This window comes from Condylura cristata, unplaced genomic scaffold, assembly GCF_000260355.1.
Source record: "Condylura cristata isolate star-nosed mole 26May11 unplaced genomic scaffold, ConCri1.0 scaffold00010, whole genome shotgun sequence".
NCBI classification, from domain to species: Eukaryota; Metazoa; Chordata; class Mammalia; order Eulipotyphla; family Talpidae; genus Condylura; species Condylura cristata.
In genome coordinates this window covers 42,772,575-42,786,897 of record NW_004567111.1, presented here as the reverse complement: position 1 = coordinate 42,786,897, position 14,323 = coordinate 42,772,575, and the positions used below count along the sequence as shown (strand labels likewise).

Genomic DNA, 14,323 nt, shown 5'->3' with positions numbered 1-14,323 from the left:
TTTAATATGTCATTCCATTCTCTCCTTGCTCATAGATTTCTTCAAAAAGTCTGATTTATAAGCCTGATGGGACTATATAGATTATGTGGGGTTTGTTGTTTATTTTTTCCCCTAGGCACTTTCAGTGTTCTTCATCTTGAACTCTTAGCAGCTTCATGTCTATGTGTCTTCATGTAGGTTTTAAAATAACTTGTTTTAACTTCACTGACTTTGTATATTTCATTCCTCTTCAGGTTTGGAAGGTTTTCTTATGTTATTTCTTGGAATAAATTTTCTGTCCCCTTCTCGCTCTCTTCCTTTCTTATGTTGCCTTTGCTGAGTTGGATAAGTACTTAAGTGTGTGCTCATTTTTTTTTTTTCCTTTCAGATTTGTTGTTTTCCCATGTAGGTTCTTTATATGTTATTATCTTCAGTCATTGATTCAGTCTTTATGTCATTATTTTGTTTTTAGATTTCCCCCCAGAATTTTTTATATCCTTCATTGATATTTTTATATCTCGCCCATCAGGTCTTCTTCAATTTCTATTTTCTGTTCCCTAATTTTACTTCTCAGGTCTCTCATAAGTATTTCTGAATTTTGTTGTATTTCTTTGATCAGCTTTTCTGTTTTCTATCATTTCTTTTACTTTCTTTGTCGTAGCAGTTTTGAACTCTGTATCCCATGGAAAGATAAAATCTTCCACATTTTTGTGATTGGATTCCAGGAAGTTGTTCTTTCCTTGAGGTGACATATTCTCTTTGAGGTCTCATGGTGCCATTTGTTGCTTTAAATTTTCCTTTAAAAAAGAAAAGGGGTCTGTAGCAGTAACTTGTACTAATTCTACTTTTCCAGCAGGTGGTAGTCTGATTTTATGTGATTTTTTTTTAGGTCTTTGACATTTGCTGGCTTCCAGAGGCCTGATCTGGCATCTTTTGAGTCAGGGTGGGTGAAGTGCTTAAAAGTGGTCTAGCTGTTGGTGTGAATGTGCTGGGGTGGGGGGGTGAGAATTGATTCATGTTCGTAGCACCAATATCCCTCTTCTCTAAGATTCCAGACCTGATCCTCTGCAGTCTGTGTACTGTCAGTGCACTTCATGAGGTTAGTATCAGTCTGAAGGTTGTGGGTAGGCTGGAGTGTAGCCACTGTATTGTTTGCTGTTTTCATTGGGAACCCAACTTGTGTGTGTGTGTGTGTGTGTGTGTTGGGAGGGGGGGAGGAGTGGTGAAGGAAAGGGATATACCATTTCCTCTATTTCCTCTGCATATATTTCCCCTCAGTCAAAGGTATTTGTCACCACATCTTTTAACTATTCCTTTCCCAGGGTTGCCAGCTGGCAGGTTGGCAAGCACTGCAGTTTTTATGGAGGACTGCGATTTCAGAGTATTTCTCTCTACCCATCTCTTGTTTAATCAAACATGAATTTCCTAAGTATCCCTTCTGGTGCCATCTCTGTTAATCTTCAGTGTCTAAGAGGTGTTCACTTACAGCCCGAATCATAGAACTCTTTAGGTGAGGTGCCAGTAAGGATTCTCAGTTTTGGCTTTTAATAAATAAATGTGAGCCCTCTCCTGTTACCTCTTGAGGAAATCAATCAGACTAAAGACTAAAATAAAAAGAAAACATTAAATGACTTCCAGATTTAAAAAGTAGCAGAATAAAGCAACATAATCTCCCCTGTTTTTTCTTTTCAGAGGAAATGTACATTCATTTTCATATAGAGTTTCATAATTGATTTTGAATCTTGCAGTAGATTAGTTGTATTTTTCCTTCCTTGTTTTACAGTTATCTGTTGATGTATTTGATTCTGCCACCATACTTAGGCAGAAGGATGGCCTCACTTTCACCATTGAGCCTGTCACTGTCACCAAATCTTTGATTTATGCTTAGGAATGTTAGTTGAATGACAGATGACAGAATTTCTCTGTGAGAGAAATCACTTTTTTCCTCTTTGTTGTGTGCAGGAGTTGGGGGAGCTTTAGAGAATGACGATCCTTCCAAAATGGTTATGGTATTGGCTGCTACTAATTTCCCATGGGACATAGATGAAGCTTTGCGAAGGCGATTAGAAAAAAGAATTTACATACCTCTCCCAACAGGTATGATGGTTTCCTTTACTATATTTTGCTCTTTCTGTTTCTTCTTGCTTTCTTTCTATTTCTTTAAGTCTTCATTCCATCAACATTGTGCTTAAAGAAGTCTGCAAGATCATAAAATCATTTTGTAGCAGATGTAAACAGAGGTCATAATCGCTGTTGAAATTCTTTATATTTCAGAGCAATTCTTCCATTCAGAATAGACACATCTTAATAAAATTTTTAGGACATCTAAATTTCTAATTTTAAACTTGAAAAATCTTTGTTAAGTCTTGTTTAAATGATTAAATATGAAGTTTTGGGAATCTTTTTCAAATATCCTTTTGAAAAAAACTTTCACAGCCCTAATGAATGTTGAAATTTCCATATGTGAATTTTTTCCTTTTTATATTGAGATAAAAGTTGTATACAGTAAAATGTAAAGATATTAAGTATATAATTTGATAGGTTTGACAGTGTATATTCCTGTTTATTCATACCCTGCTATAGATGCAGGCCATCTTTATTGGCCCCAGAAAGATTCCGTGTATCCCTTACCAGTTAATTCAAACCCACAATAGGAATTCACTTTCTTAATTGTAATCACCATAGTTTAGTTTTACTTGCTATTAAACTTCATATAAATGGAATAATGACTTTTGTGTTTGCTTTCTGACAACATGCTCTTAAGAATCATCCTTATGGTTATAAGTATCAGTATTTTTTTGGTGAGACAACTAAACAATTTTTCCCTTTTAACAGACCTTTGAGTTTTTTCTAGTTTTAGGTTATTACGAATAAAACTATAAATATTATTATACAAATCTTTTAATTTTTGTAGGTAATACAGATAAGAATAAGATAGGTAATATAATTAATTGATAGATTTCTGGGCTACATTTCCATTTGTCTTTGTTGGCTGCCAACTTTGTATTCCATTTCCCTAATAACCTCATTTCTAAAAAGAAAGTTTTTTTTCCCCTTAAATCAGTACATAATTTACTGATGGAGCTTATATAATAACAAACTCATTTAAAGTAATAATGGGAGTAGTTCATTCACTGCCTGTAAGCTGTCCTGAAGTTAGTATACCTTGTGGAAACAGCATCTTTGTACCTGGCTTGCTCTTTTTATCAGTCACATGAAAATTTGAAATTTTAGTGGTTTGTTATTCTAATTTTAATTTTCTTCCTTTTCTCATTTCTTCATGCTCTCTAAATAAAATGTGTATGATATATAGTACATTTGTGTGAAATGAGTTCTAGCTTTACTATTACGAGTTATAAATAAAAATACTGATGGCTGAAAGTAAAAGTTTTACTACTGGTGCTGACACCATTTATACTTATGTGCTTGGAATTTTCAATCATTATAATAGGAGAAAAAATGTAATTGGAAGAATAGTTGATGATAGTAATTTTCTGAACTCATGAGAGAAGCTTAAGTATGAGAGAAAGACATGGAACAAGGTAGAAATTTTAATTTCTTGGAAATTTGGCAAATAACTTGACTAACTAAAGAGCTCTCTGCTAAGCTTGTTTTCTCTTATGAAAAGTTTATATTCATTATTCAGCTAACCACTTTTGGTTGTTTCACTTTCTCATTACTAGTCTGAGGTTAATTTATGATTATAGAATTTGAGAAATTTCTGTCTCCTAAAAGACTCTGAAACAAGTAATCAGATTCTACTTTTTTCTAACTTTTCCTTTCATTGGTATTTAATACAACAGGAGTTTATTTAGCTCTTGGCTATCTGAAAAAATTTGCTAAATACCATGTGATTATAAAGATAAAAAATAATGTACAACTCATAATATGGCTGGAAAGTGGGCATACATTTAACTTTAGGAAAGCAGTGTAACATGGTATAGTGGAATTCTCCATCGTGCTTTTAGAGTTGAGATTGAAGAATAATAAATTGTGATGTAGGTGCTGGCAGAGAAAGAAACAAAATCGTGGTCACTTCAAATTGAATAGACAAGATACTTATTTTGACTGGAACATCTGTAGGTAGAAGGGTCTGGAAGAAACAAATGATAATGAAAATTTGGAAGGTTGATAAATATGAAAAAATTGGGAATATAAGAAAAATTAATAAAAATAAAGGTAGACTATATTCTTTTAAAAATGGAAGGATATTTATAAATAAAACAAAAGAAATTTTTAGTTGAAAAGGCAGGAATTATGAGAAATAAGATAGATAAAACAAGCATATTATAAATTAGGTAATATAATTTTGTAATATCCAGGGGCAGTTAAAACTTGATGGCAAGAAAAGTTATGTATCACTTACTCTTGTTGTTTAGCAAACTACTCCAGTACATAATGGGACTGAACAATCTTATTTTGCTCACAGATTCTTTGGATCAGGAATTCTGATAGGGCACCACAGGGGAGACTCATGTCTACTCCATGATGTGTGGGGTCACAACTGGTAAGATTCAGTGACTGATGGTATCTCCACATCTGGAGTCTGGAATGATCTGGACTGACCTGGGACCTTAGATGGGGCTGTCTTTCTGGAATACCTTCATGTTACCTGTGGCTGTTCCATGTGATTTGGGCTACTTTAGGTACAGAGACCTCAGAGTTTGTATGTGATGACTTAAGACTCCAACACTGGAAAGGTAGAAGGTTCATTGCCTTTTATCTCATAGGCTTGGAGGTAAAAATTCACAAGCCCATCCATTTTTAAAAGGGGGGGAATTACTGCCTGTGGATGGGAAAATGGAAAAGCCATACTGTAAAAGTGCATGGGATGAGGAGACTCTTCAGCCATCTTGGCAGATAGATATAATCTGCCATACTCAACAAAAGGCAAAAACAACAGCTCTGGTAGAATTTGCCAGAATTTCAATCTCTTCTTCCTATGTGCATCTAAATTATGGCAGCAACTACCAACTCCTTTCTTTTAATTTTAGTTTGTTTTTAGACCAACAGAGCATCATAAAGTCTTTTAGACTGAGTGATTAATTTCTTTTCTCATCATGGTTATTTTTTATTTCAAAGATAACTCAGGGTTAAAGTTCTTTTTTATTTAAACTGCAAATTCACACTTTATTCTATTTGTGTTGTTTGTATTTCTTAGTACTTTATTGTATTTTTCTCCACTGTGACATGCTGCTTCCTGTTTTCATTTCCCAGATTTTTTTCTCTTCCCATCCATTTAAGTTTCATTAATTTTCAAAGTTGACATTGAGGGATACCAATTCTGTGAAGTCTGGCCTATCTTCCTTGTATGGACTTTGTTTCTCTGGATGATTTGTATGTGTTATTTTTCTTCTAGATGTGAGTTAATAGTAGGGATCCTAGGTTTTCTGTTTCCCCATAATCCTATCTGTTAATTGATTGATGAAAGTGGTGGTGATAGAACAGTGCACATTTATTGAGCACCAACTATGGATCAGGCTTTACCTGTGTAACTCACTGTTTCCACATAGCCATCTTACACAGTAGATTTTGTTCTGTTATGTTCTATTATGTCCTATCTAGTAGATTATGTGGAAATTGATATTCTTAGTTAAGTGTCCTACCTAGTGTGACTGAGCCCAGATGATCTGACCCTACCTCACACAACACTCCTCTGCTATGCTGGACTACCTCCTGTACTTACAGCAGGAAGTGTTGTTATTACAAGAAAAAGTGTATGACCCTTCTGGTAATGTTTATTTAAATATAGATGCATATTAATTTGGCTCTATAGCATTGACAGTTCGTTTATATTATAGTAACACATTTGTCCCCTCCATAAGTTTATTAAATATCATTAATTCATTGTTATAGCACTGATAAGTCTTACTTAGAATCGTTTTAACAATCACTGATACAACAAAAAGTGAATATTTAATTTTCTCAAATCATAGTTACTCAGGAAAAGGGGGACACTTTCTGTTAACCATTAGTACCACTGATTTCTCACTTCCGAACAAGTTTATGCTTCAAAGTTCATTTAAGCTGGTTGTCTGAATCTGTTTTTGTGGGAGAGAATACAATATTTTAAACTTGGCATTTTAAGTTTTTACAGCAGGTGACATTGTAACATTTGATTTCAAATATAATAATTTTTTTTAAAGAGCAAATTTATTAGAATCAAGGGCAGTCAGAGAAGGACACTTGATAGACGCAAGCGGGCAGGAAGAGCTGCCATATAATGGTATTCTAACATAGGGACTGAAATAACAAATGTGGTATTTGTTTGTGATATTTGTACATTAACATTCATTTGCTATATGCAGAGCACCAGGAAATTATGTTCTTGTGTTAAATTCAGAGTTCTGACTTTGGCACCAAGAGCTGTGTAGTTCCTGTAGCAGTGAACCTAGCAGCTTCCTCTCCTTCTTTCTCCTTATATCCCTTTTTCTGATCACCTGTATGGAGGATTTTCTTGACCCTACACCACCTGTGGTGTGCTCTTGTATACCAAAAGGTGGCCTATTGGCTGGTAATGGTCAAGGATAAAAAACTTCTAAGATTAAGAAATTCTGGAGGTAAGTTTTTCTAGTTACACCTTTATTTTTTCCTAGCAATCCCAGTAATGCATACTTAACTTCTCTTTCCACTGTAACTATGCTTTGTATTGCTTTACTTTGTATTATTCTAAGAGTATGTGTGTATGAGAGAGAGAAAGAGAAAGAGAAATGTTAACTCATACAGTTACATGTGCAACCACTGTTCAGTTTATAATTGGCAAAGCAGACGGCCATATAGCTACTTTCTAGGGAAAGAAGTGGAGCATTGTCAGATGTCAGAAGTCTCCCCAGTGTGGTCCTTCTTTTTATAGAAATAACTTGGAACTCTTGGTAATTTTACCACCTAATAATGTACCTCCCCCAAACAATTTTATGTCCTCTTAAAATTGACATAAGTGAAATAGCATTAATTGAGCTCATTTTATGTTGCTTCTTTTGCTCACTTGATATTTAAATTTTATCCATGTTTTAATATGTAGATACAATTTACCTTTGATAAGACAAAGGGAACAATAATGACAAAATTGCTATGTGTTATTGTATTAGTTTGCTATCCTTTCTGTAATGTAGTGCCACAGACAAGTGGATTAAACAGAAATTATTTTGTAGCTCTAGAGGCAAGGAAGCCAGAAGTCTTAAGGTGCAGATGTCAGCAAGATTGGTTTCATTTGGGGGCCTTTTTCCTTGGCTCAGAGATGACCATTTTCCCCATGTCTTTGTGTAGTTATCCTCTGTGTATGTTCATTTTCTGATCTTTATAAAAATACCAGCCATATTGTATTAGGGCCCACCTTATGACTTCCTTTTACCTTAATTCGCTCTTTTGAGGGTACTTTCTCCGAATACTGTCATATTCTGAGGTATTATAGCTTAGCACTTCAACATAAGAATTTAAAGGGGAACATAGTTCAGCCATAACATTCATTGTTACATGATTATACTACAATTATCTACCGTATTATTTGATGGACATTTTTATTGTTTCCAGTTTTAGATTATTATAAACGGTACTGCTATGTGAACATCCGTACGTCTGTATACTGGTGCAAATGTGTGAGTTTCTTTAGATCTACCCTGAACAAATTGCTAGGTAATGTTGTATAAGTTGAATATCATTAGTTCCCAGATAATTTTCCCAATTTACATCCTACTAGTAATGTTTGAGAATTCCTATTGTTTCACATCTTTCCAACATCTGGTATTGTCAGCCTATTCAGTTGTATCAGTCTTTTGTATGTAGTGTTTTCTCATTGTGTTTTGACTTCTTTATTCTGTATTTCCTTTATTATTGAAGAATTTGAGCATCTTTATTGGCCATTTGGATTTTTTGATGTGTCCATATCTTTTGCACTAGATAGTCTGACTTTCTTACTGTTTTATAGAAGTTTTAAAAATATTTTTGATATATCTTTATTACATGTTTTGTAAATGTCTTAACTATAACTTGTGTGTTTTTCCTGTATTTACATTATTTTTTGATGAATCAGTGTCTAAAGTTAATGTGATTTTTATGGATATTTTCCTTTGCAGTTAATTTTCTGAATATGTATATGTGTGTGTGTGTGTATAAAGATTTGTTTATTTATGCATACCATAACTGAGTTATAGGTCAGAGGTGTAGGGGTGATGAGAGGATTCACCAGAGACAGAATGGGGAGCAGAACAGAACAGGCAGATTGATGAGGTACACTGCTGAAGGGAGCAGTGAGCGAGACAGGAGAGGTCTCCTGCACCTTGTGGGTCATCTCCCTGGGATCAAACTTGTGCTGAAGTGGTTGTAGCTAGCTTTGTAGTGCTGTGCTTTAATCCATTTTGCCACTAGGGAGGGCCTGATTTTCTGAATATATTTTTAATATATTCAGTGTGCCTAAGAATATTTTGAAGTTTTTGAGATCACATTTAATCTTCGTAAATACTTAAAATTTTGCACCTGGCATTTAGGTCAGTAATATAGTAAGCACCAAATTTAAATTGGGCCTTACCCCATTTAATTTTTTTTCCTTGTGTATAGTTACTTGTTCTGACATCACTATTTATTGAAATAATAATAACTTATTAAAGAGCCACTTATTTCTCCCATTACTTGAACTTTGTCATAAATCTAGTGTCTACAAGATGCTTTGGTCTTCTTGTAGACTCTTTATTCAATATCATCAACCTATTAGTCAGTCTCTGCAAGAGTATTAGGCTGATTGACTTCTGTTGCTTTCTAGTAAGTATAGAAATCAGGTGGAGCAATTCCTCCTATCTTGTTGCTGTTTTATTCAGGGTCTTGGCTGTATTTTATTCTTCCTATTTCCATAACATTTTAGTACCTGTCAGGTTCCACATACAGATTTTTTTTTTTGACTCTTCATGGAATGCCTTGACCCTATAAAAATCATTTGGGAGGAGAATTGTCAATGTGATGAAAGATAAAAAATAAACACTGAGAAATAGTTATAGAGATGACTGAAGAGATTTAATAACTAAATGCTGTGTGTAATGGTTTTTAAGAAAGTTATAAAGCCCTGGGATAAGTGGGGATATTTTAATATGTATTGTGTATTAGATGCTACTAATGTACCTATGCTAAATTTTCTGATAAGTGTGGTTATTGTGTTCATAGGCAATACATGCAGAAGAATTTAAGATGACGTGTCGTTATGTCAGTATCTAAATTCTAAGTCGAAATGTTTGTTGGGGGCCTCCTTGGTGGCGCATGGGGTTAAATCTCAGCACTATGAAGCTGTTGGCAACCACTGCAGCATGAGATCATCCTGGCCAGGGAGGTGACCCGATGGCGATGGCGCAGCAGACCTCTTCTGATCTGCCCACTGTTCCTCCTCAGCAGTGTATTTCAGTCAGTTGGCGCGTTCTGATCCCCCCTGTTTCTGGTGAATCTTCTCACCTCCTGTACCTCTTGTATGCATAAATACATTTTAAAAATGTTTTCAAAAATGTTGGTTGAGGTAGGAGGGGAGGAGGAAGAAATAATGACAAAATATTGACTATTGACAAATCTAGATGAAGGATCAACTGGTATTGTTTGATTTTTTTCCCCCTATAGATTTAGTATTTTCAAAGTAAAAGTTAGAGAAGATTAAATTTCATTTTTATCAGAAAGTAGTAGAGAACTAGATCTGGACCAGTTATGTTTCATATTAGTGTGTCACATCAAGCAGATTTGATGCTAACAAAATAGCAAGCTGACAAAACAGTAAGCATGATTGGTTATTTTAAAAATTCTATAGTTTGAGCTTATTCAATATGCATTTCAATAAAACCGGAACAGTAAATGAATGTGGGTTCTCTTTCCAAGCAAAATATATATTAATCATTTTATGCCAATTGCTGATTTCAGGAAAAGATAACTTGGATCTTTTTAGATTACCTATTAGAGTTACAGAAATAATTTCTTTATTGTACTAAAAATAAAGAGTGAGCAAAGTAATTCATAGGAATTATACTCCATACAATTTAGCTTTATAAAACTAGGATAAATATTTTTTAGCAAAAGCATTTCTGGTGCTTGCATGCTGTTGTTTTCCATAAAGAATTCCAGACCCTTTATTCTCATAGCACTTTTTTGCAATCTATAAGGAAGCCCCTTAAGTCTTGTTTGTCAGTTGGGCGTTGTGTCAATTTTTAATTACTGCAGCAAAGGCATGTAGAAAGTTAAATAATTATTAATCATGCAGTGAATTGGTAATTCTGCTTAATTCACTGTTATTGACTGTTCGTTGTATTAATATTTTCCCTGTGAATGTTAATATATGATTTCTTGTCAAAATTATTTGCAACATAAAATACTTAACAACAACGATCACCTTCTAACAGCAAAAGGGAGAACTGAACTTCTGAAGATCAATCTTCGTGAGGTTGAATTAGACCCTGATATTCAACTGGAGGATATAGCTGAGAAGATTGAGGGCTATTCTGGTGCTGATATAACTAATGTTTGCAGGTACTATTTTATTTTTTTTATTGCTGAGTTTTTTTTTTTATTTTCATTTTTCTTTTTTTTTTTTTAAACAGTGTTTGCTTTCTTTTCTCAGATGTAGTCCCTATAGAAGTCCCACCACCAATTCACCTGTGCACCATCACCATAGTCCCTTGTGCTCTCATCCTTGTCTTGAACCCTTCCATGACCTATAACCTTGGGTATTAGAGATGGCAGTTGGATTGGTCTTAGAGCTTGTATAGTTAACCTTTCATGTGACAGCAGTTATCCAGGTCCTGGAATTGATTTCTCATTTGCCTTTTTTTTTTTTCTTCCTATCTTTGTTGATGATTAAACACATTAGTTTCCTTCAATTTTTATTGAAATTATTGTGCCTAAATTGGTAATGACTGACAGTTTAAGGTTAATGTAACCCTAAACATGATTGACAATTTAAGGTTAATGTAACTCTAAACTACAACCTAGCTGTATCAACATAAAATACTATTTTTTTTGGGCATTATTTCACTACATGCAGATGAACTGATTTGATCAGTTTAAGCTGTGGAAGGTAGATATAAAATATATGTATAACCACACACACTTATTATGTAATGATGTCACTAACTTGAAAGAAAATTACTTAGACTTTTAAAATGAGTTTTCAGAGTAATTTCTATTATATAATCACTGTAGTAAAATATGTAAAAATTTTAAGTTTTTTTTTGTTTGTTTTGCCCTTCTTAGTTGATTTTTCATGATCTCTAATGATCTGCTTCTGCTAAACCTTCATAACTATTTACAGGTGAGCAAAATGGAGCTGAAAATAGGGTGTGGAGAAACCAGAGTTCATTCCTTTAGTTGCCCGCAAATACTGTATGTGGGGAATTCCCCACCCACTATAGGGGAATATATATATTCATGTTCCAGAGAGAGAGATTCTTGGCTATACCAACAACCTAAGATAATTCAAGTCTTATACTAGTTTGTCTATAACCTAATTACAGAAGGTAACCATATGTTCATTTTCCAGTGTGCAATTCAGTATTTCAGAATTCTACTTCATTTTCCTATACTTCTTGTCTGTCTTTGAGGAACAAATGGAGAAAGAAGCTTTCAGTAAATTTGAGCCTCACTAGACTTTTAGGATTTATTAATGATACACTTTGGATTGAAGTGGTATGAGCTCTAGTACAGATTTTCCTGACCCCTTGGGGTATGTGTCTCTGAATTGAAAAAATGTGGGCAGTGTAGAAAACAAAATGGCCTTTTAAAAATGTTTTCCTTTAACTTTGAAAGTGTGAAGAAAATTTGCAATACTAAATAGTCACTAATTTTGGTATATTTTTAGGGATGCCTCTTTAATGGCAATGAGACGGCGAATTAATGGCTTAAGTCCAGAAGAAATCCGTGCACTTTCTAAAGAGGAACTTCAGATGCCTGTTACCAAAGGAGATTTTGAATTGGCTCTTAAGAAAATTGCTAAGTCTGTCTCTGATGCAGACTTGGAGAAGTATGAAAAGTGGATGGCTGAATTTGGATCTGCTTGAATTTCTGTCAGCTTTTTCATTTATGGTATTTTTCTTTATAAAGTATGAAGAAAGTCCTACCATTTTTTTCTTAAAAACAGGTTTGGAATTTTCACAGGTTTGGAGAGATTTTCACTTAAAAGAAAAAGAAAAAAAATCTAAGACCAGAAAGACTATTAAGTGTTGTCATATAAGAAAAATTTACAAGGAGTGCCTGGTAGTCTCCATCTCCTGGCTTTGTGCTCCTGTTCCACATGTCCATGCACTGTGTTGCACACTCTAACCAGTGTGTGTGGGAGGCTGAGGAGATCGAGCAGTGTGCTGTTGCAGAAACCTGTTTTTAAAAGATTTCAGAAAGGACGCTGTTTCTCACTTGAATTTTTAGGGTTTTTGCCCTCATTTTTCTGAATGTGAAGGACATATGTATAAGTCAACTTTTAACATTGAAACTGTTTGTCAAATTCCTTGTTAAGAAAAAGTAGTTTGGGATTAAATAATGAACACTTTAAAATTCAAGTATTACTCTTGAAATCTAGGATATAATTAAAACTTTTACCCTGTTTCCTTACCATTCTTCTATTAGCTATTTAATAATTTATTGAGCTTTATGGGGCATATCTTCATGCTTTTTAGTTCGTTTTTGAATTATTTTTGCTAGATCATTTCTTTGTTCTTCAGTTTTTTTGTTGGTACCTTTTGTATTTCATCATATTTGAAAAGTAGGAAGGTTATTTATGATGGCACAAGATGCACTTCATTCTAGACTTCTAATATTTTTCACTTTTCTCAATATGTTCAAAAAGATAATCTCTTTGTTTTTTTTCCTCTGCTCCAACATTGTTTCATTTTGCTGAATTTGATGCTCATCCTCTAAGTAAATACTTTGGTATTCTAAACATGGCCACTCTTGGGGCTAGTGCAAAGCAAACAAGATAAAATATAGTTTTCCAAGACAGCTTTCTTAACAAAATAAAATCATACATAATAGATGATGTTCATTTGAAAATTTTAAAGTTGTTCCTTGTTTAGTTTGAGAACTTGTACACACAAGAATTAGTATTGAAATTTGACATGCTTATGTAATTCAGTAGGAATTAGACTGTAGAAAGAAGCCTTAAAAAGTAGATGGTGTATATCTAATCACAAGTAAAGACTCCTGCTTATTAGTGTTTTAAAATTACATTTATCCTACTTTCATTGGGCAACCTATGCATCAAGTTCGAACTTTTCAAAAATTGTAATTTGACAAGATCTTAAATCTTTAATTTTCAACTGTTCCCATAGGCTTAAAACTAAAAATAGTATAAGTTCTTAGATACTCAAAGCAACAAAACAAAACCTTAGTATCTTGCTTAAGGTATTTTTTTCCTCTAAGAACTGTGTACTTTGCAGATAGTTTAATTCTTACTCTAAACTCCAGTATTCATCTAATGCTGAATCCCTCCTTTCCTTTGAGGCAATAAATGGTAAGAGTTAAAATCATAAGGCATCATGACTTTACTTCAGTTTAATTAATCTTAGAATTTGAAGTAGGTTTCCTTTTACCCACAAAATTCTAAAATACAGAAATAATCATATTAAGATTACTTGCAAATGATTGTCATCCTGTAACACTTTTCTCCCTGAAGTCCTAGTGTTAATTGTTAAAACATTAGTGTTTTGGTTACTAAAACTCTTTGTATATTTTAGTTAATTAGTAAGAACATTTTTCTAGATTTTGTGTTATTTGTCTTGGCATGCATGCATTTCAATTTTTTTTTTGAATTCTTCATAGTTAATCACAGTAATTGTGATTTAAAAAATTTCACAGTTAAGCAGTATTAGGTGACTTCCTGGAAGTTTATCTTTACTAGGTTAAGTGAGTCAGGTGTGCTTATTTTTATTTCCCTTGTTTCTCATTTTGCTCAGTGGATGGTGAATGCTTTGTATCTTAAACCCCTACAAAACCCTGAGGAGACTTCTCAGGTTTTCTAGCCAATTTAATGTACATTTTATGTATGGTGTTTTTATTGTAAGATGTGTGTTGCCTTACACAGAATGACAGACTTGTGTTTTGCGTTTTAATTTTCTTTTTCTATGCTGCTTGATCAAATTAAAAAAAATTTTTTTAATATATCTGAAACCTAATTTTGGGGGGTTTTGCAACATGGTGATTTTAGGACTAAGTTTTGTACAATTCTGTTTTGTAGGTATTTGATCAGATAGTTTCTTTGTTCAGAAGATTTAATTGGTTGTATAAAACCCTTAGGTGGGAGCTTTGTGACCTACAAAGTTGCATCAGGCTATACAGTTCTGACTGGGCATCTCTAGCTTCTGGCTGGAGGTAATGAAATGAGTTCAGATCACAAATG

At 33.7% G+C, this 14,323-nt stretch overlaps 1 protein-coding gene across 5 annotated transcripts in view; it reads left to right on the top strand.

Annotated features, from left to right (window-relative positions):
- The window catches only part of KATNAL1 (katanin p60 subunit A-like 1), an 85,929-nt gene that overhangs the window by 61,239 nt on the left and 10,367 nt on the right, over nucleotides 1-14,323 (top strand). For 3 of the 5 annotated variants that reach the window (XM_012723342.1, XM_004680179.2, XM_012723343.1), the window contains exons 9-11: nucleotides 1,942-2,076; nucleotides 10,341-10,467; nucleotides 11,795-13,246. In XM_012723342.1, the coding sequence (XP_012578796.1) occupies nucleotides 1,942-2,076; nucleotides 10,341-10,467; nucleotides 11,795-11,993 (461 nt within the window). In that variant the 3' untranslated portion in view covers nucleotides 11,994-13,246. Of the gene's footprint in view, nucleotides 1-1,941; nucleotides 2,077-10,340; nucleotides 10,468-11,794; nucleotides 13,247-14,323 lie in introns of those variants that run through there. The other 2 variants (XR_001145342.1, XM_012723344.1) reach the window with 1 other exon arrangement.